Here is a 22014-nt window from a genome sequence, read left to right on the forward strand (position 1 = left end):
TCAGGGTGAAGGCAGGTTCACCTGGACAGGTAACCAGTCTATCACAGGGCTACACTTAGAGACAGACAACCAAGCACACTCACATTCACACCTACGGACTATTTAGAATCACCAGTTAATCCATTGCAATGTGGATACACAAATGCTGTCATATGCTCTGTACAGCTGCTTGCTGCTTGAAACATTTTGGGCTGTACATACAGGGTGAATTCTTGCAGAGATGAGAAATTGAAAAATGGAATTATCATAGCTATGCTGAAATTGAAAGATAAGATAAGATATGCCTTTATTTATCTCACAGTGGAGAAATTCACATTGTTGATAGCAGCATTAACACAGAGATACACATATACGAGACAGAAAAAAAAATGTACATATAAATATAAGAAAGTGGCTGGATTCTTACTTTCCATTTTAAACAACTACTTCCTCATTTGTTTCTAACAGATTTTGTAGCTGTGGAAAAACATGCAAAACTACTGCAATAAGAATTCTCAGAATGACTTTGTTAATTCCATTTGATGATTTTGAAAATGTCAACATTTTACTATTGTGAACATCTGGCAAAACTATTTTTTGGACTAAAACCACATTACCAGTGTTCCCTGGCATATTATTAACAATGAGTCTTTCATTACCAGATGAGAATCAGTAGACTGCACCCAGTGTTCTGAGCAGCTACCTTCAGATTGTCGTAGTTGAAGTCACTCTCTGGCGTCTGGCTGGTGATCTTGTGTTCATGATACGCTTCGATGACTCGGTCGAAGAAGTCACAGAACAAAATGTAAGACTGAGCATCGCCCGCAACACAGCCGACAGACACAGGACCTGGCCAGTCACCTTCAGACACAAACATCACATCACTTCAAACAGAGATCGGTTTAGTGCTGAAAAGACTGAGCTGCCGTTGAACAGAAACAATCAGCAGTCTCCGTCTCACACCCAGCTGGAACTGCATTTAAAATCAAACACATGAGCTGCTTTCTGTTGAACATTTGTTAACTTTGACTGGCTTTTAAAACTTAGTCTTTCATACAATAAATGTGGTTGAGATCTGAAAACAGGCAGTAAGTGAATGTATGAACATTTTCTCTGCAGGGATCATGGAAGTTCTCCTCATTCTCTTGAAAACCATAGAAACAAAAGTAGAACAACTTGGGTAAATGAATTAAATCCCAAAAAAAGATCTTCTTCTAAAAATGAAATTCCTCTTAATAATTGAGGACAGAAGAAATGAATATGGTGAGATGTGCTCAAACTGTTTGCATCACTTGTACTGTTAGCTACAGAAGAACTGAAGTGGAACAATTTCTTTTTTGGTATAGTTCTTGATCAGTCATTCATTAACACATTATTAAATCCTTGTTAAGCCTTTGTACACTTACAATAAAAAACACTGGAGATGTACAAACAAGAGCTTGGTTGATTCAGAATTCTGAAAAAAAAAAACAAAAACAACCAACCAACATTGATCCAGTCACTGTGGGACTGAGAGCAGGTTGTGGACATCGTACCTCCAGATATGTTTGATTTTAACATAAATATAGCATCCATATATCAGGAAGCAAGCATCTGCTATGTGAAGATATGGTGGATTAAAAGCCTCCTTAGCAGAAAGTGAAGTCACTCTTTCTGTGTGCATGTGTTGTAATCAGAGCTTCTCTGTTCCAGGTTTTGGTCCACCTGTGTGTAAATGTTCATACATGTGGGTGCACATGAGTTTGTTCTTTGGAAGCTTTGGACCCTCTCGATAGTCGGAACCAGACTGAGGGTGAGCCCACAATGATGAAAAATGGAAAGTGCACTCCAGCGTTCAGATGATGCCCCCAAAAAAATCCCAAAATTGAAACATAAAATGTTGTATTGATGTTATTTACCTAGTTTATGTACGCTTGTTTCATTTAGGTTAGTGTCAGAGTCTCTGCTGCTGTACTGAGGCTCTTCTCTGCCTTTACGTCTCCACTCGTATCTGTTCTGCTCCAGTTCTTGTGTGTCTGTTTCTACACAGATCCGCTCGGGTCCAATCGACGGACAGAAACAGGGACAGGGGAAGTGACGATGCTGCTGCTGAAGGTAGCAGCAACTCACCATGGCCATTAAATGTAGGTGGGCCACTGGTTGGTTCTCACTTGTTTGTCTTTGTGGCCTCTCATTTACACAACCTGCACAGTTACAGATGGAAGTGTCGGCAGGTGGAGGTGTGGCAGTGTGTTGGCTCCAATAACAGCCAGTGGTTCTGAAAGTTTGCACACAGCGGTTTGAAAGGGTCTTCTAATTACCGTTAACAACTGTTTATGATGTTTATTATTATGATATCTAAACTGTGGGTGTGAGAATGTACAGCCGTCCTCAGATGTCTTCATCTCCTCCATTAAAGAAAAGACTGAAGTCACAACAGTCCCTCAGATAACTAGAAAAGGCATAATAAATAAAAATGTGTTAAATTATAATTTAGTGAAATCAGACGTTGATTTTGAATTGTGGTTGAAAAAGAATATGAGAGGCCTTTGCTGATGAGCAGTGGTCCAGAACACCTGTCAACAGGTGCAGAAGTCTGACTGAGAGTTACAGAAACACCTGATGGCAGTGATTGGCTCAGAGGGTTGTTCAGCTACATGTTAGTTCAGGGCTCCCATCAGGATGGTTTGATTTAATATTTCTGTTGAAGCACAATTCAAAGCAACGTCATGATGTTCATCACATTTTATTTATTATTACTTTTGGCAGTTTCAACTTATTTCAGCGACTGAAGCTGTTTTCCTTCTTTAATGGGAGGGTAGGAACACATCTGAGGTATAAATGAAAGGCTTCATGGACCAAATCCGAAGCACAATCAAATAATATCAGGTCTTCAAATACAGGGAGTCAAACTCTGCGACTGTTGTTCAATTCTTAATTTTACATCACCACCCTCTGGACACTAGCTGACATTGCTGGGACATCACCTGGTTCCTCAAGGCCCGGACGAATGACGTCATCGAAGATTACTCCACTCTGGGTGCAGCGGTTAAACTGTCGGTGGTACATGGCCGGCGTGAGGATCCGTCCCATCCAGGTAGAGTTCCTGCACAGGTCAGGGAATTCCTCCTCAGGAGAACCTCTCCTTAGGTGGAACTGGGACATGGGGTCAGGCGGAACCAAACTCTGAACACACAGGAGAAGAGAGTACAGGTGACCAATGGCTGTCACTGTTGAGTAACTGAGCTCTCCAGCATCATGCAGCACTGATCACATCAGTGTTTGTTTGGAAGGTTTTATTACCACCATGGGGCCAAATTATCAAGACAACTGAAAGGAAACTGCAGCTTCCATTTTTCTTCAAGAACTCATTCAGAATTATTTATGTATTACGATTATTTATGATAAAGTAAAAAGAAAATAAAAAGAAATGTGTACATAATCTTATATAACAGTTCGTTTTGAGTTGGCTCCATAACAATAGATTGTGATTAAGGGTTAGGGTTAGGGGCTGCAGGTGGTTCCGTGGTTAGGGTTAGGGTTAGGTTTTTGAACTTTGTCTCCGTAACTTCCCCTGCCGTGTCCGACGACAAAGCAGTTTGGGGTGGGAAGTTAAAGGAAATGCACTGGCCGTCACACGTTGTCAATTCTCTCTGGTTCCTTCTAGTCATGATCAGTGTCATATTGTTTTCTGACTTGTTCCATTAGGTTAGAGTTTGTTCTGATGTTTGCTCTTGAGTAGAGATTGTCGTCTCTTTCTTTGGGCTTCCACATTCGAAGTTTGTCTGGTTTGGTCTTTGTTTTCTTCAGTAGTTGATTAATCGATTATCGTCACGTTGTCCTGGCTGGTGTCATGTTGTTCTACCAGAACGGGTTTTAGTTTCTGGTTTTTCCAGTCCGTTTTGGTTTGTTGTCCCTGTCTGGGTCTACGTTTTGGATTTTGTCTTGTTTTCTTCAGTGGTTGATTAGTTCCCTTTCCTGGTTGCGTTGTTTATCTGAACAGGTTTTGGTTTCTGTTTTTCTCTTTTTGTGTTTGTGACTGAAGACTGTGATCGTGAAAGAATGAAGGGTGGGGTAAGGGGTAAAGAAATTAGGTTTAGGCAAGAGGAGAGGGGTAAAGAGAGGGAAAGGAGGGTAGAGAGAGAGGTTAGGGTTAGGCAAGAGGTGGGGGAGGGTGGTAGAGAGAGAGCGAGAGGTGAGGGTTAGGGCTTGGGGCTGCAGGTGGATCAGTGGTTAGCACCGTGGCCTCACAGCTAGAAGGTCGCCGGTTGGCGTCCCGGTGAGGACACCTGGGATCTTTCTGTGTGGAGTCTCCATGTTCTCCATGTGTAGAGATGATGGATGGATGGATGGTTTTAAATTGCACCACCTACCTGTCACCAAGAGTATTTCCTCTTTTGAACAATCCAAAAACACAATTTAGAAAGACTGTACTGCAAATATAGAGCTCAAGTAGAAACTCAAATACAACCAAACTGAATCAATCTCTGCTCACTGATACACAAGTCAGAAGATGTTTGAAACACTGGAGCACCGGTTAAGTTAGCCTCACTGCATGAACATGTTTGTTAAATGACCTGAGAACACCAGAACTGTCTCTGTTTTGGACTCGTGGGCTGTGTCTATTTACACGTCTACATCATGCCTCCACGTGAAAAAGAATTGCCAGAGGAACTGAAAACCTGATTGTGTAGCTTCATAATAATGGAAAAGGACAGCTATGATATATAGCTGAGAGTATCATCAGATATCATTTATAGATGCACCATGAATATTTGTTGATGTACCAAAATACTGGCTGAAAAGATGGTTACCAGTCTGCAGACTGGTAGAGGAATATTCAGTCATGATAACAAGCCAAAGCACACCCACCCATCCATCCATCATCTATACACCGCTTAATCCTCACTAGGGTCGCAGGGGGGCTGGAGTCTATCCCAGCCGACTCAGGGCGACCAAAGCACACTGTTCAGCTTAAAAATAATGTGTTTAACAAGAAGTGAAACTATTCTAACCCTCTGACCCAGAAGTGATATTGCACTGCTGGTGTTTGTTGTAACTACCAAATATTAAACTAAACATATAAGGATTACCTCTAAAATTGGCCGGTACCTCATCTCCTTAGGAAATGCAACTGGAGCTGCAACAAAAGCAAAGGGTTTTATTTTATTTAGAACGCACTTTACATTTTAAACAAAATCTCAAAGTGCTCCAGAGTTAAAAACAATGCAAAAGAAAAGAGAAACATGATAAATATGCATTGTCTATTCTAAAAACTTTGGTAAATAAAAACATTTTCAGGTGCTTCTTAAAAGACTCCACGGACTGTGGTAAGGTAAACTATAATATAATATAGTTTGTTTGACATACATTTAAAGCTTGACACAGTCTAAGTCAGTGATTTCCTGATGAATCACTCCGTGCTGAGAGGTGTATCCTAACCCTAGTTAACCATCACACAGAGCATCTACCAGTGACAATGAGTTGCTGTCCTGGTTCACATGTAAACATTCTGTGACGGTTTTCGGGGACCACTGATAACACATGTTGGGTTCCTGTGAGATTTAACTCTGTATCAAACTCAAAACTCTGTATATACATATATCGAACTCTAACATAAAACAATGTGATGTTCTTCTCGTATGAAGTCTGGCAAAAAGAGACACTGCTGACTGTAAAACACGAGTTACAATCATCAAACATCTTCCCAGTGATAACGAGACTGAAGCTTCCTGTGGCTTTGGACATGTGATCACATTTAGTTTGATGCAGCGATCTGTGACTGAGTTATGATGAAAAACACAGAGGCATGCAGTAAAAATGATGGAACACTCACGTTTAACCTTCCACATGTCGTCAGATGCAGAGGGCTGTCAGCACAACAAAGGTCTAAGAATAGTTGTGTTGCTCCTGAGCAGGAGTCCAGTTACACTCCAAACAATGTCGGCCTTTTTATAACCACACAGGACAGCTGTGCAGCTATGTTGGTCCCGCTGTTCATGTCTGGGGTTAGGGTGATCATTCTGTCATGTATCAGTACAAAGATGAGGGAGTCTCTGCAGAACCCATGTGTGCAGTCAGCGACCCTCAGCCCTCAGCCCTAACCCTAAACCCTACAGCTGGTCAACTGTAACACCAAATACGTTTTGAAGGAAATGTAACTGCAACCACTTTACATGTTCTGGCAGCGTAATGAGGACGCAGTCTGAATGCTAGAGAGCATGGATGATGCTCTGACTGATCCGTGCTCACTGAGCGTTAGCATCACAGCATCTTCAGCAGCTGCCTGCATTTGGAATTGATCTGCAAACTGTGAAGTTGTGCGCCTGCATCCTGAGGACAAACAAACACCTGCCAAAACGTACGATACACGTATCACCCTGCTGTGATAAAATATTTACTGACAACATATTCTTCACACATATTTCACCAAAATAGCCAGTCTCTCAGCACAGTATCCATTTACAGCCTTATTTTTCTGTCATGGGTGTGTTTAGGACAGGGGAAGGGCCAGATGTAAATATTCAGAGCTTGGCCCAGTTTCTGGGGGTCCAGATGTTCCCTCAGGGAGCAGCTCTATATGTTTTATATGTCCAGCCATTTCACAGAATGGAGCATGTAAAGACCTGCCCGAACACTGGACAGGTCTTTACATGCTCCATGCTTGTCCTGGACAAAGATCATCCTGTGAAGTCCGCCTCATATGTTTTATTTAACTGTTCCCAAACTGTCGTGTTGAGGATGTCTGACGCTACGATCTTTAAATAAGTCCAGGTCACACAACAAGACTTTAAAATTCTCACAGATTTCTGAATCAGGTTGGGTCACACGTATGTAGAAACTATCGCTCATAACTGAGTGAGAAAACAAAGTAGAGGGTGAAATGAGTCCGTATGAGAAAACAGGCAGGACGGTGCAGGCAGCAGGTTTATCGAATCTTCAGCAGGAACTAGAGCTGAGATTTTAACCATCAGTTTTTATATCTGTCACTAACATTAACCTTCAAGTCAGGAATGTTTAGCACTGCTTCACAGTAGTGTCCACCAATGGCCATTTCACCTTCTGTGCCTATATTATAATAATGTTGACCAGTAAACCACATCAGATTCACTGTAGAAGTCAATCCACCGCTGTGCAGTATCACCACATGTTAGACTCAGTACTGTGTCATGGTACAGTAGTTGCATTACCTTCAAGCTGAACAGTAGAGGATTGTATTGATTAGTTCTCAGCTGACAGACGTGATCTTCCTCTACATGGAGGACACCAGCGTCAGAGATGTTCTGTGTCAAGAACTCACTCAGATCAGAACAGGTGGACACAAATGCTCGACACAGACAGGGTTCAGGCAAAAAGGCAGGTTTAATCTCAGTCAGGGTTCGGTGCACAGGAGATCAGTCAGACAGGCAGAAGTATCCAAGAAACAGCAGGCAAAAAGGCAAGGTCCAAAAAACAGAAACAAGGTTGTTTCAAGACAGACGATGACTATGAGAACGCTGGTACGAGGACTGGGAAGTGCAACGAACTGGCAACGAGACTGTGAGACACACAAGGTAATATACACGAGGTAATGAGGGGAGATGGGAAACAGGTGAGGGAAAGCATCAGGGAGCAGGTGTGACGAGACGGGGACAGGAAGTAAATCTTGGACAGAGACAACCGGTTAGTGACTTCAAAATAAAACAGGAATAACAAGACATCAAATGTGCACACATGAACAGAAACTTGACAGACACTCTGCCTTTCTTCAGCTGGATGGGTTCTGTTGATCTGCCCTCTCTTTAAAATACCTGAAAGTTGTTCTACTGGTTTCCACTTGGTTTCCAACTCTTGTGTGATGTTGGCAGTGTGCTTTGGATCACCGGCGTGCTGGAATATTCCTCCTCTGCCAAGCTCTTGTAACGGAGACGCAGTATTGGCTGCTGATGCCAGTTTCGGAAAGTGGTCGCAGTTCTGTTTCCACCATCAGTGGTGACCGGAGAGCGGGCCAATATTCAGATATCAAAACTGTTGTCCGGATACCAGCACAACGACCAAATATTTGGATATTCGAGTCCAGCCCTAGACAGCACAGGACAAACTGGGAGACAAAGGAAGGCACAGGACTATATAGGCACAGGGATATACTGGGGAGGAGCACCATCGGAGAACTAATCAGGACAGTCAGAAAGGGAAACACCGGCAGAGGGAGGAAGTAAAACACAAAACACACAAGGGAACGCGATTTCAAAATAAAACAAGTAACAGAAACGGGATGGGAAAGGTGCACAGACAGACAGATAGAGAAACAAGAGAAACGCACAGGAAGGAATCTAACAGAGCAAAAACCAAATCCTACAAATCATTCTGCAGACTGGGAGTCATCTGTTCAGCCAGTATTCTGGTGCTTCCACAGGCATCATGGTGCTATCTATGAAGGAATCTCTAAGCACCTCTAACAGACCTGTAGCACCACATCAGCACTCTGGATCCACAGAGGTAGTCCTGACCAGGGTCACAGCAAACGGACTGGGTGGCATCTGAGCCCAACAAATCTATCTGGTACTTATCTGACCAAGGAGCGTTCTCACGATAACAACTGGCCTTCTTTATAAGTTTTTCAACTAAGATTCATCTGCAGGTGTGTGCCAAAGAGAAGGCGACTGTACTTTGAGGACGTTGTCCATAAACGCTCCTTCACACTGTCTGTGGTGTCATTCTAAGACTGATCAGTGGTACTATGGCTCAGTCTGTTCCTCCTAATTACTGCTGAAACTGTTGGACTGATTTTCATTCAGTCACTGATCTTTCTGTACCCCTTCCCATCTTTGTGAACTCTCATATTGACATTTTCCAGTTTCTCTGGACACCCTCTCCCATGGGAAGCAGTGATGCCACGGCACAGAGCTGAAAAAGTTTACTTGTCTTTTTAAAAACATGTTGATGCTCGCTGGAGCTCAGCTGCTTCTGAATCGTGTGTCAGTGATCACTGCTGCTCCACTGATTTTCTACTTCAAGGTAGTTTTTCTAAAGTATTTGGTTTTGATTTCTCATGAAGACAATTTTCAACTTTTGTTAATGTAGAATCCTCAGGACTTTCTCCAGAGGTGTGGTAGAGAGCGTCCTGACATCCTGCATCTCCACATGGTCCTCCAGCTGCAGTGTGTCAGACACAAAGCCCTGCAGAGGACAGTTAGAGGAGCTCAGAGGGTCTCCTCTGTCCAAGAGCTTCTCCAGAGCTGCTGCAGGAGCAGGACCCTGAACATGGTCAGGGACTCCTCACAGCCTCTCCATCAACTGTCTGAACTGCTGCCATCAGGAAAACGTTTCTGGAGTGTTAGAGGAAGAACCTGCAGACTGACCAACAGCTTCACTCCACCAGCTGTCAGAACGCTGAACTGCTGATCCAGAGATGCAAACACTTGTTTATTTAAACTGCTTGACGTTCCTGGATCCTGGAGAAAGGCTCTCATCCTGCCTGTCCTGCTGTGGACGTACAGCACCATGACGATAAACTGGATCGGTTTTGACACTTTGAGTTATTATAAAGTCACATCTTTTGTAGACTACATGTAGGGAAAAGATTTTTATGCCAAAAGGAAATCTGACGAGTGTCAACATTGTTCCAGTACCTGTTCCTTATACTTTACTGCTACAGAAGTGTTTTTGTTGGTTTTTTGAGCCCAATTTAGGCTGATTAGTCCATAACGAGGAGCTGCATTATCAGATGTGTTTCTGTGCTAACTTCTACCTGAGGAGCCCATCTGAAACATGACTCCTAAAAGAAAACTAGTGTGTAGTTTTTGACATGCATCAGCGTCCTCATCAGGCTACATGAAGAATGACAGCTAATAAAGTATAGAGGAGGAGGAGTGTTGGTTTCATATTTTAGTGTGTACAGCACTCCACTTAATCCTGGACTGTGCTGTGTTTTAGACACACTGCAATGGCAGAAAAAGAAAACAGGGTGTCTCATGTCTTATGTGAACCTTCAGCTGTAGCTTCAGCCATCATTCTGCTCTGAACAGAGGACGGAGGTGTGACCATGGCAGGTAACACGGCTCCAGCAGTCCAGTGACCAGCAGAGCAGCCTCAAACACAGCGAGCAAGAAATCAGTAGGTAAGTAAGTAAAAATCCAAAGATTAATGTGTCCAAACATCAGCAGTAAATGATCTGTCCACCAGGAAACCTCTTCCAGTGAGAGTCTGGTTCTGTTTACTGAAACAGGACGGTTCTGACCCATCTCTGACATTCACATCATCAAGGCATGATGCTGATATAACAGTTGTGATTGTAAACGCATATATTCTTTTAATAATTAACTACAGTTTTTGATGGATTTGTTCTTCAGGTTCGGCCAAACCTGTGTCCTTGAGATGATGCTGACACGTCAAGAACATGTTTCACATTTCAGGAAGCAGTCTTCTTCTCTTTCTCTGACAGTCAGATGTTCAGATGGACACCTCTCACGTCTGCATGGTAGCCAGCAGCCAGTTAGCTCAGCTTAACATCCGTCCATCCATCATCTCTACACCTTCATCCTCACCAGGGTCATGGGGGGCGGAGACTATCCCAGCTGACTCAGGGTGAAGGCAGGTTCACCTGGACAGGTAAGCAGTCTATCACAGGGCTACACTTAGAGACAGACAACCAAGCACACTCACATTCACACCTACGGACAATTTACAATCACCAATTAACCTCAGCATGTTTCTGGACTGTGGGAGGAAGCCGGAGAACCCGGAGAGAACCCACGCTGCACGGGGAGAACATGGAGACTCCACGCAGGAAGATCCCGGGTGTCCTCACCGGGACACCAACCAGCGACCTTCTAGCTGTGAGGCGATGGTGCTAACCACCTTGCAGCTCTTCAGCTTAACATAAAAATTACAAACGGGGGGAACAGCGAGCCTGGCTTTGTCCTAATAACCGGACCACCAAATCCACGTCCCAGCAGCGCTAACGCTGACAGATATGAAAAAACAGTCAACAAGAACATTTCCTAACAAACACGTTTTTATGTCGTTAAACTTCTATCAAATGATTCTGACGATACCTTCTGTAGAAAAGTGAGCGAGCTGCAGTAGAATCGGAGCGGTCACGCCCCAGATCCTACAGCTGCTCTAAACCCGCCATATCCACCTTCACTTTGACAAAGAGTGTGTCATCTCTGACGTACACAGAGTTCTGGGGAGTCTCAAGCATGCTGAGGGGAATAAAGCATGGAAACCCAACAGCAACATTGCTCACAGAATCTGCAGCAGGTTGCTGGAAGCCTTTGGTTGTCGGGTCGGGTCTGAAGCTGAGACTCCGGTGGTCACCGGCCCCGCTTTGGTCCAGAACAGACAGAGACACGGTCTGTCTGAAAGGCCACCGCAGCAACGCGTCAAAGTCTCCAGGCATCAGGACCACATAGAGGGACAGGTGAGTCCCCCTTCCCTCCCCGTCCCCGTTCAGATAGGCTTTCAGGGCCATTTTGTAGCCACAACGTCCGGCGTGGAACGGCACGCTGCTCAGGCACGGCGCCTGGCCTTTGGCCTCATCTTCCCTCCTTTTCCTGAAGTCCTCAATCTTCCAGATCAGTTTGCCGTCGTACGACATCACCTCCAGCTCCTGCAGGTGCTGCTTATTGAGACTGAACTGAGACGCGTGAACATCCAGGAGACCCGAGTGACGCTTCAGCTTCTCTTCCAAAGTTCCTGCATGAGGAAAAAAGCAGCAGCATTGATTTAATTGAACTGAATTGTTGGACGAGTCTTCTCTGAAACTGAATGAAAACAATTGTGGAACATTTTTATCTGTTTGTGTACAGCCGTCATCAGATGTGTTATTATATATCAGATGTCTTCATCTCCGCCACTAAAGAAAAGGCAAAACTCACAACAGTCCCTCAGATAACTAGAAACTGGAAAAAGCCATAATAAATAAAAATGTGTTAAATTGTAATTTAGTGAAATAAGATGTTGCTTTTGAATTGAGGTTGAAAAGAATAATTAAATAAAACAAATGAGAGGCCTTTGCTGATGAGCACTGGTCCAGAATACTGTCGACATGTGCACAAGTCTGACTGAGAGTTACAGGAAACACTAGCAGGTACCCAGAGGTTAAGTTAACCTGAGACTTGTTGCTGGTCCTCCAGTGACCCGGGTCGCCCCACCACTGCTATAGAGCTCACATAGCAACAGTTCTGATCTTTGGTTATTAATTTAGGTCATTTTTAAGCAAATGTGTAAATTCTCTGGTCGTTTGACTGCTGGTCAGACCAAACTTTGGACTTTGGGGAATAAAAACTTCTCATACTAAACAAGTCGTAGTTTTTTCTAGTTGGAAGTGTGAGATGTAGAAAGAGTGACAGTGATCCCTGGTTCTGCCTTGGCGCCGTCACTGAGGTGTTCTGGTGTTATACATGAACACTTTTCCTTTCCAGACCGGGACCACAGGCTGGAGGACCTGTCATAGACGGTGTTCTTCCTCAGAGGGACAAAGTCATCAAACGATGTCAGCAAAGACTCAGGAAAGGTTTCAGGGTCCTTGAGCATCAGTCAGTAGCCCCGCCTTTAGCCACAAGTTTTCATCATTTCACGTTATTGGTCTTTACTGGAAAATGTATTTAAAGTGAAGTGAAGCTGAAGGTCGGACAGGTTGTTGCTGGCTGCAGTCTCACCAAACTGCCACCGTCTCACTTCATTCTGTCACCTGCACAGGTTTTTAATGTAAGTCTTCCTGAATCAGCTCCATGACATTCACTTTTCTTTTTATGTTTTTTTAACCCTCTGAACATTTTCTGACTGCAATACAAGTCAGAATGGAGAAGCAGTCCACTTTCATGATCAGTTCCACAGACAGATGAGATCTAACTCCGACACGTCTGAAGCACGCTGACTACAAACCGCATCTTCTTTAACAAGAAAACACTCATGTAGGGGAGGCTGGCCACATACTGGTTTTTCTTAATCAAACTGCTGCTTCAAAAACAGGTGACATCAGTACAGCCAGTTCAGAACCGGGACACTGAGCCGTATTATTACCCAGGTGTTCTGTGAGGGCCTCAGCTGCTGACACTTCCTCCATCACAGCATCCAGAGACTTCCTGAGCTGCTCCAGCTCCTTCAGACGGGGACCCAGCCCTCGAGACACCTGCTGGACGTCCAGCTGGGTGGAGGACACCACGTCCTCCTGTCTGCTCAGAGTCCTCTGCTCAGACACACAGACGGACAGACAGGTCAATAACACACACACACACACACACACACACACACATATATATATATATATATATGTGTGTGTGTGTGTGTGTGTGTGTGTGCATTGGTCAATAAGGATGATGACACCAGGCTTTAAAATACAATCATCAGCTGCCATGCAACACGCTACAGTTGCCACCTGATGCAGAAAACCTGGAGCTGACCTGGATGTGTGGTCACACCTCACACTCCTCTTCTTAAAGACACATTTTGTAGCTCAGAGTGTCACTTTAATGAAAACTGTAATGTTCAGGGTTGTTCAGTATGAACCTGGGAGATGGAGCCATGAAGAGACTAGACAGACTAGATGATGGTGGATTTCAGAAGCAGGACGATCAGGGCTGATCAACACGAGGATCAATCACATCTGAGCTGTGAATTCACCTGAGCTGTAGAGATGATGTGTTCATGGCTGCTGCTCTGCTGCAGCACAGGCTTCATTCGATTCTGTAGACCAGCAAGAAGCAAACTGTCTGTATGAATGTCTCGCTGTCTCAGCAGCGCCTCCTCCTGGAGAACCTCCACCTGAACAGGGAGACAACAGTCTGAGGTCAACACTGGCTTTAAAGTCACGGATGTCTGCAAAGCTATGACAGCAAACTGCAGATCTTCAGCTTGTAGACAAACCACGATGAGGACATCGTCCAAGGCTTCGAGGAGCATCAACCAACATCTTTACAGACCGACGACTTTTAACAGAGTTGAACAGAGAAAACGATCACGAGTTGCAGGCCTCATTTGTAGTTTCAGGCATGGCAAAAGATGAGCCTTGGTATCCTGCAGACATCTGAGGCCATCGCTGCAGTGGTGTGATGTAATTATTATGAAGTAGATCAGATGCTGTTTTCAGACGTACCTGTTGTTCCAGGTGTGTGCTGCTCCTCAGGACCAGCAGCATGTGATGATTAACAGCAGCGTCTTCATGCAGCCTCACGTTCCCTCTGGTGCCCTGCAGGACGGCAAACATGTCGAGTGAAGAACACAGAAGAAAACAGCCACGAGCTGATCATAGACGTTCCTGCTGGCTGTTCTGTGGATTCATGATGATCACCTGCACAGAGCAGCCAAACTTCTTATAGGAGCAGTCAGTGTGAACCTCCGGACATGAGTCCCTGTGCTCCAGCAGCTGGGAGAAGAAAAGGAAAAGTAGTGACTGCAGCCTTTGATGACACACTTTGAGAAATACATGACAGTAACGTTCAGGTGAGACTTTTTATAGTCAGTACTCAGGGTGAAGGCAGGTTCACCTGGACAGGTAACCAGTCTGTCATCACACCAACAATAATCAGAAATGTAAAGATGTCCTGTGGAGTGTCTGGTGTCTCGAGTAGTGCCGAGGTGCAGTTTTCAATGAGTGGGCTCCTGTTTCTGTTCTGAACAAGACAAACGTGTGAATGCAGGTGAAAGGAAACACAGGTCCAGATCCTAACTGATCCAGAACCTAGAACAGCTGTTTGCTGCTACATGTTCTGATCCTGAGATTGTGAGATATTTGTCTCCTTATCACAAAACAACAAAGCTTGTTCTCTTATGACAATTACTTTTGAGAAAACTAAAGGCCAGTTTCTCAAAAACTGTCTTTTCTTTGCAAAGAAGCAACTTCTGTTTTATCAGTGAGCTTCATTTGATCCCAGCTGATCTACGCCCGTAGATGTCCTGACTTTGAACTGCCTCAGTTGCCCTGAAGTGTCTGAAGTTGTCCTCCTGGAGTGATGAGAAATGATCTGATGTTGCCTCTGACAGACACAAGGCCGTGTCCAGATGGACTGAAGTACAGTCAGAAATAACTGCAGCCACAGATGTTCTGAGCTTCTGCATCGACAGGTGGTAGCAATGTGCAGAGAAACCCAGTTATGTGCCAGGGTTTGGGTTACATCCGGTCTCATTGTGCACGGTGGAAACCATCCTGCTTTTCTGGCCATTCTGACCCACAATCCTTTGCACACCGACGTCACAAATGTGGCGGCGTCCCGTATGAGTACAACCAGGCTGGAGCCATCAGAGCACACAGACAGAAGACAGCTCTGCTTTTATAATATGACCTGGTCATATGTCCCAGCTGTATGCACATTGCATGAAACAGTACGCAGCTTCTGAAGACAGCTGTTCTATGTACTGAAAGTAAAAAGAAAAGTGTGTGATGTGGAAAGCAGCCAAAGTCTGAAGCATGAGGAAGGAAGTGCCCTCGACATGTTTGTTAACCCTCAACAATACATGAGATGAGTTTGGTAGAAACAGTGAGAGGGGAAAGCACTTCCACGACCTTAAACTGTTCTAAAGAGTTCTAACGTTCACCTGACGTGTTGCAGCTGCATTTAAATGCTTCCAAACACTCAGTCCACTTCACCTCTCTCTGGAAACGTTTGTGTTTTGGTGCTGGTGCCGGTTGGTTTCTGGTCCTCCTCTCTGCTAAAAACAATGCCCACATTTCCAGGTTTATATATTTATCCTGATTCTCTGCTGGCACATCTATGCTGATGTATCTTCCACAGGCACCTCATGCATCCCCTACGTTGGTCTGAACAGGTGTTTTTGGCTCCTGTCTCTTTAAGGCGCCACTCTGCTCTCACTGGTGAGCTTGTGGAAGCTCCACAGACAACAAAACCAAACAGTAGTTGTCAGGGTTCCCTGATTTTTTTTGTTCTTTCCCAATGTAAGCTTCTCAAATACATCCAAACACATCTGAGTGCAAGTCTGATCTAAACGATGTGACTGAATGACGCCACCAACGGCAATAATTTGACCAACAGCAGTCACAGAACAGATAGGTTTCAGGGCCGCCTGCAGCCTGGACTTTGACTGGTGTAAAGTTTTACAGCTTCAACCTTGATGACACACAGCTGACTGAAAATCACACAACTTTATGCCCCCTTTAGCTAGTTGTCGTTAAAGTTTAATGTGCCCACCACGCCATATTTGTTTCATCCTTCAGCTGTCACAAGCAGCCAAAACATTTCATCAGGTAGCAGCGTAACTCCGGTTCAGTGGATCACGGTGAAGGATGCACCAGAGGGCTGTACAACAAAGCAAGTTCAACAAAGTCAGGCTTTCTTTAGAAGCCAGCTCAACAAAACCTAAAACCCCAGTCAGAGATAACGGTGGTTATTAACCCAGCTTTCTGCTTCACACTCAAACCAAAGGGAGTGTCTGATGTCTCCTGGGACTCTTCTTTCAGACAGAATGGGCCGAGGTGTGCCCCCTGCTTCAGCCATGAGACACAGGTTCTTATCATGGAGAGCAATCATGAATTATATAAAAATGTGGAGCGGATCTGCTCTGCAGCATCAGCACCTTGGTGATCAGCAGGTTTAAAGGAAGCTGTGACACTTTGTGACACTGAAAGGTCAGACTCTGGGCTCAACATAGCGCACAAAGCCACTAATCTGTCTCCACAGTTCAGCCTGACTCTGCACCCTTCTGAGCCCACATCTGTCAATAGCAGCTGGCCAGAGAGCAGATAACTGGAGCTGACTGTCCGCCTGAGAGAGCCAAACCTGGCAGACAGGAACCAGAGTGGGCTGATAGTTTGTTGTCCAGTGGAGGAGAGACACGTTTATGATGAGGATAAGCTCACCTCGTGTCTGGAGATCTTCTGGGAGCAGCCATTGGGACAGTCCACCTCCACCTCCGGACAGAAGCTCTGCACGTGGTCCTATTGAACACAGGTCACCAAAACCTCAGCACCAGATCACTGTGTGTGCTCTTTGTAGTGGAAACTTCAGTTAGGAGGGAAAGCATCACTGTGCATTCACTCTGATTGTTCTAATTCATTTCTTGTGTGCACAGCTTGGGGGTCTGTGTCATGTCCGTCAGGTTTCTGTTTGATGTCCACACATTTTATGTCTTGTCTTTCCTGTTTTATTTTGAAATCACTAACCTGTTGTCTCTGTCTTAGATTCACTTCCTGCCCCTGCCTCGTCACACCTGCTTCCTGATGGTTCTCCTCACCTGGTTCCCATCCTCCCTCATGACCTCGTGTATTTTACTCTGTGTTGTCTCACAGTCTCGCTGCCAGTTCGTTGTACTTCACCGTCCTCGTCCCAGCGTTTCATAGTCACAGTCTGTTTGTGTTCGACCTCGTTTCTGCCTGCAACTTCGCCTTTCTGCCTCTCGTCTTTGGATACCTCTGCCTGACCTGCTGTCTACTGAACCCTGCCTGGTACGAAACCTGCCTTTCTGCTGAACCCGTCTGTGTCGTGCATTTGTGTCCACCTGATCTGAGTTCGTGAGTCCTTGACAGTCTTGAAATGAAGTGACAGAAGAGTTTAGAAACGGAAATAGTTCTTCACTTGCACCAAACAACCCTCAGTCTGTCCTGAGATAGCTGAACCAAGAAAATACCGAAACCTTTAAAGGACTATACGGAGCTGACATGAAAACCTAAATGCACAGCTTTGGTCCATAGATAGTTCAGCTGGACCACCACATTCAGAGGGAGGCTGAGGAAAGGCTGTGTGACACTGTTTGGATGAACATTACCGGGATGAAGCTGAACTGGAGCAGCTGTCTGCAGTGTGGGCAGGGCTCCCTGCGCTGAGGACAGGTGCTGTTCAGGTGTTCTTGCAGGTACCTCCTCTGTAGCAACGCCCTGCAGCCTGGGTTGTTGCACTGCAGCTGCTCGTACTGACACGACCTCAGGTGCTCCTGCAGAAAATGAAAAGACAGAAGACGATAGCAGAGAGACAAAGTCAGCAGATGCTGCTGCAGCTGCCACACGTCGCTCAGGCTATAAACACATATACTGCATGTTTAAGGCGTGTATAGATGATGGACGTTCTACACAACAGCTGGTTAGTCCATGTAGCAGGAGTGCACACAGAAGGCCAGACTTCCTGAGGTCTGATTCTTAGGCTGTGTGAGGGTTAGATGCAGCAGGCTGGAGCTTCTCTCTGTATGTTCTTCTCCACCATTGAACACTTCTATGAATCTATCAGTCCAAACATCCAGCTAGAGTTACAAAGAGTCTGATCTGAACCTCATGGGATTACAGACCTCGTCTGCTTCTTTTTCCATTGCTGAACTTCTTTCAGGCTTGTTGGACTTAGCAGAGACAGGTGGCGCTAGGTGGCCTTTCAACTTGTGGAAATGATGTATTGTTGCCATGCAGCAGGGACTGCATTACATGTTTATGAGTTAAATCTCTGTTCAGTTAGTGTTAGGCTCAAAACGACGAGCTCGGCCTGAGGAAAGGTCAGGCTTCGGCTGTAAATACAGACCTCTGCTGTCGTGCAGCTTTTGAACAACTGGTGGTTTCAGTTAGGACTTGAAATCCTCCTCGTACTACTCCTCCTATTAAACCACCAGACAGGAGTGTCGGCCTGAGCACTGGGGTGTGGAGTCTACCTGCAGATGGTTCAGTGTGAGGACGGCGCTGCATGCTGGGGCGTTGGTGCAGTACACTTCTAGACTGGAGATTTCTCGCTTGCAGCAGTTGTCCTGAAAAACCTGTCGGGAGAAAACGTTTTGCTTTTAAACCAATGTGCAGAGTCACAACAACAACAACAACAACAACAGCAACAGCGTGTGTGTCACTGCTCTGTGGGTTAGGGTTAGGTTAGGGTTAGGTTAGGTTAGGGTTAGGTTAGGGTTAGGTTAGGGTTAGGTTAGGGTTAGGGTTAGGTTAGGGTTAGGTTAGGGTTAGGTTAGGTTAGGGTTAGGGTTAGGGTTAGGGTAGGTTAGGGTTAGGTTAGGGTAGGTTAGGGTTAGGTTAGGGTTAGGGTTAGGTTAGGGTTAGGTTAGGTTAGGTTAGGTTAGGGTTAGGTTAGGTTAGGGTTAGGTTAGGGTTAGGTTCGGCATGGCGCGCTGGGCCTTCACCATCAACGTTCACACTGTGGTTTACTTTGACTCTTACAAGAGCTTTGGAGCGAGCTCAGCTTGTTTCACTGTTGTCCATTACGGTTGCCTTTTCTCTGCTGTGTCAAGTCAGAAACGCATTTCTCTGCAACTCTCCTCAGCTTTCTGAAGCTTTATCATGAGTTTCAGTTCACTACTCTGTGTCTACGTCACAGTTTCACTGTTTGCGGTGATGGTCAGTGCTCTCATGGTGTCATTTTTTAGTCATTTTTGGCCACAGCAGCCAGTTTTTATAGAAGAAAGCTGTTTACTGCTGCTTACAGCAAACAGCAGACCCTGTTAGACCGTCTGGTGAGCAGAGTGGAAGACATGGCTGCCAAAGAACTGCATAATCGCCTTAGAAGCTGGTGGAGACCAAAAGCAGAGCTAGCAGAGTGAAGATGGGGTAGAAACACCACTGATGATAAGTGATCATGTTGCTCTGTGATGTTGAATAAAGCCGTTGTTTGATTTTAAGTTTCATATCAACTTGAAAGGAGATGAAGTGTCACAGTGGTTAGGGTTGACTGTGACTTTCAGTACGTGCAGGTTTCCAGCTCTAATGTATAAACTGACCTCAGCTGGTGTGATCACAGCCCGGTCCACCGGGCAGACTGAGCTGGACGGTGATGACCTCTCCCTGGAAAACAAAGCAGACTGAGCTCACACCAAGACACCCCAACATTTCCATATTGGTGTGGTCTAAGTGGACTGTGTCAGCACAGGTGTGCTGTAAAGGTGGACGAGCTCCTACAGCAGTGCCTGTAAGCAGTGGAAGCAGTAGATGTGTCCACAGGAGTTCTGCTGGGGGTTGAGCACCACTCCTCTGCAGATGGGACAAATAAACTCCTCCTTCAGCTTCAACACAAACTTTAAAGAGTGCTGGATTGAGGTGAGCTCCGACTCCCAGGAGACCACAGGTTCTGTCGATGTCATCCTGGACTCCTCTGACAGCAGCCTCAGCTCCTCAGACCTCGTGGACTTCTCAGACTGCAGACTGGACTCCTGGGATTGTGTCACATCCGTATCTCCTGTTGCCATCAGTCTGTTGGACACCAGGACAGATTGTACATGTGATGTCAGGACTTACTGATCTGTCAGAAAGTTACAGCTGAAACAATCTGCTCACTGAAACTATTATGGCTTCAGTCTCACACTCATTCTGCTCTGTACACACTTCATGACTTTACAGATGAAAGTCATCAACCCTCAGATTTAAAACACACACACACACACACAAACACACACACACACACACACACACACACACACACACATAAAGGTTCTGATGCTCAGAAAATGCATTTAGAGTTTCAAAGCTGTAACGTTTCCTGTAATTGAATGTGGGGATACTTTTTGTGTGTAACGTGATGAATGCCGAAGCTGCTGAACACAGAAAGATGTCTGACAGCCCAGCGCTCATCCTGGAGGTCAGCTTCCTTTGTGGACGCTTTGCGTCTTGCAGCCACTGAGTCGGCACTGCTGCTGGATGAAGAGCTGCAGCTGCTGCTTTACCTCAGAATGGCAGGTTTGATTTGGGCCGCTAGTTGTTCAGTACTGTGGCATCAGGACTGCTCTGCTTTAGAAGAGGCTTAGTGACAGCAGCTTTCAAGGCCTTCGGAAATATTCCAGTCTCCACACACATCATTTTAAATACCACAACACACTGTCAGGAGAGGATGCATGGGGGGACACCACAACCCTCCCCCATTCAAACACATGCAAATAGGTTCTGACCAACCAAACAAATGTTTCACTGGTTTTGTAGTAAATCAAAGATTCTGTATTACTATAATCATTATAGATAAAAATACATCTGTATTTATATGTCAATAAAGAATGTGTTTGTGCATTGTGCATGTAGTTATTAGTTCAATTAGCTCATCCATTGCAGGTCACATAAAACTTCTAATACTGACATGACTTCTTCAGAAATTTGCTGGAAAAAAAGAACGACATTGAGCCGTCCATGTCATGTAGAATGACACACAGGGAAAACGTTGGGCAGCACACCCTGAAGAACAACGTCGATCATCTTCTTAAGTATATACACTGAATATCAAGACAATATGAACAAAGGAGGACGCTAGAGAGACCAAATCTGGTGGCTAATTAAGTGGTAGCAGACTACAGTCTTGGTAATGCATCCATCCATGATCTATACATCACCATAGTGAAGGCAGGTTCACCTGGACAGGTAAGCAGTCTATCACAGGGCTACACTTAGAGACAGACAACCAAGCACACTCACATTCACACCTACGGACAATTTACAATCACCAATTAACCTCAGCATGTTTCTGGACTGTGGGAGGAAGCCGGAGAACCCGGAGAGAACCCACGCTGCACGGGGAGAACATGGAGACTCCACGCAGAAGGGACCGGGTGGCGGGGGTGCGAGGTTACCTGAGTTCACTCACTCATGGAAACTGGCTGATCGCGCGCAGTCGAAGGCAGTGCGTCACACGTGGTGACGGCGCTCATATTGATTATAGAGTATTGATCAGAGTCAGCAGTAAGCCACACTAACTGTGGTCTGTGGAGGAGAGCAGCAGACGGGAATCCCGGTTCACGGTTCTGACATTCGCTGTTGGACCCTCTGCTCGGGTCGCTCGTCTTCCCGCTCCAGCTCTTTTACTTTCATTTTCACTCTTAGTCTGGGGAACGAGTCGCTGAATTTTCTTACCTCATTCACAGAAACCTCTCAGAAGTCATGAAACGCGTCTGTGCCCCGGAGCCCGGCTCACAGCAGATCCATGGTATTGATCAGAACCGATGGTGTCTGATCGGCAGCTCAGCCGCTGCAGCTCAGGAGGAAATCCTGCAGGAAGTGACTAACATCAGCAACCTGCTGCTGCCGCCGCTTTCAGCGCAGAGCTCAGCCACAGCACCAGCAGGAAACACTCACTGACATCCGACCAGTAATCTGATTACTCAAGTCCAGTCCTGGATGGGATGGCACCGAGTTCCTCCATCAGACACGGGAGACCAACGGCAGGT

General features: G+C 45.4%; 2 protein-coding genes across 2 annotated transcripts in view; both read right to left on the reverse strand.

The window, feature by feature from the left end:
- Nucleotides 1–5870, reverse strand: part of LOC103369328 (creatine kinase B-type) — a 13098-nt gene extending 7228 nt beyond the window's left edge. The window contains exons 1-4 of the mRNA XM_008298016.1: nucleotides 5795–5870; nucleotides 5052–5098; nucleotides 2946–3144; nucleotides 683–840 (exon numbers count right to left, since the gene is read on the reverse strand). Coding sequence (XP_008296238.1) covers nucleotides 683–840; nucleotides 2946–3144; nucleotides 5052–5098; nucleotides 5795–5810 — 420 coding nt within the window. The 5' untranslated portion in view covers nucleotides 5811–5870. The remainder of the gene's footprint in view (nucleotides 1–682; nucleotides 841–2945; nucleotides 3145–5051; nucleotides 5099–5794) is intronic.
- A 5066-nt stretch (nucleotides 5871–10936) lies between these two features.
- Nucleotides 10937–21839, reverse strand: traf5 (Tnf receptor-associated factor 5). Its single transcript, XM_008298017.1, has 11 exons — nucleotides 21701–21839; nucleotides 19769–20059; nucleotides 19591–19654; nucleotides 18526–18627; nucleotides 17662–17826; nucleotides 16757–16834; nucleotides 14234–14308; nucleotides 14039–14131; nucleotides 13567–13707; nucleotides 12967–13132; nucleotides 10937–11637 (listed from the first exon to the last, which is right to left on the reverse strand). The coding sequence occupies exons 1-11, from the start codon at nucleotides 21703–21705 to the stop codon at nucleotides 11051–11053; spliced, it is 1767 nt and encodes a 588-aa protein (XP_008296239.1). The 5' UTR covers nucleotides 21706–21839; the 3' UTR covers nucleotides 10937–11050.
- Nucleotides 21840–22014: the final 175 nt, after the last annotated feature.

Source organism: Stegastes partitus, unplaced genomic scaffold (assembly GCF_000690725.1).
Source record: "Stegastes partitus isolate 25-593 unplaced genomic scaffold, Stegastes_partitus-1.0.2 Scaffold1271, whole genome shotgun sequence".
In the NCBI taxonomy this organism is placed as follows: domain Eukaryota; kingdom Metazoa; phylum Chordata; class Actinopteri; family Pomacentridae; genus Stegastes; species Stegastes partitus.

Coding starts and splice junctions, on each gene's coding strand:
- traf5 (XM_008298017.1), bottom strand. Junction 18,628..19,590: donor CTGTGATCACACCAGCTGAG/GTCAGTTTATAC, acceptor TTCTCCCGACAG/GTTTTTCAGGACAACTGCTG. Junction 13,708..14,038: donor GCACACACCTGGAACAACAG/GTACGTCTGAAA, acceptor CTCCCTGTTCAG/GTGGAGGTTCTCCAGGAGGA.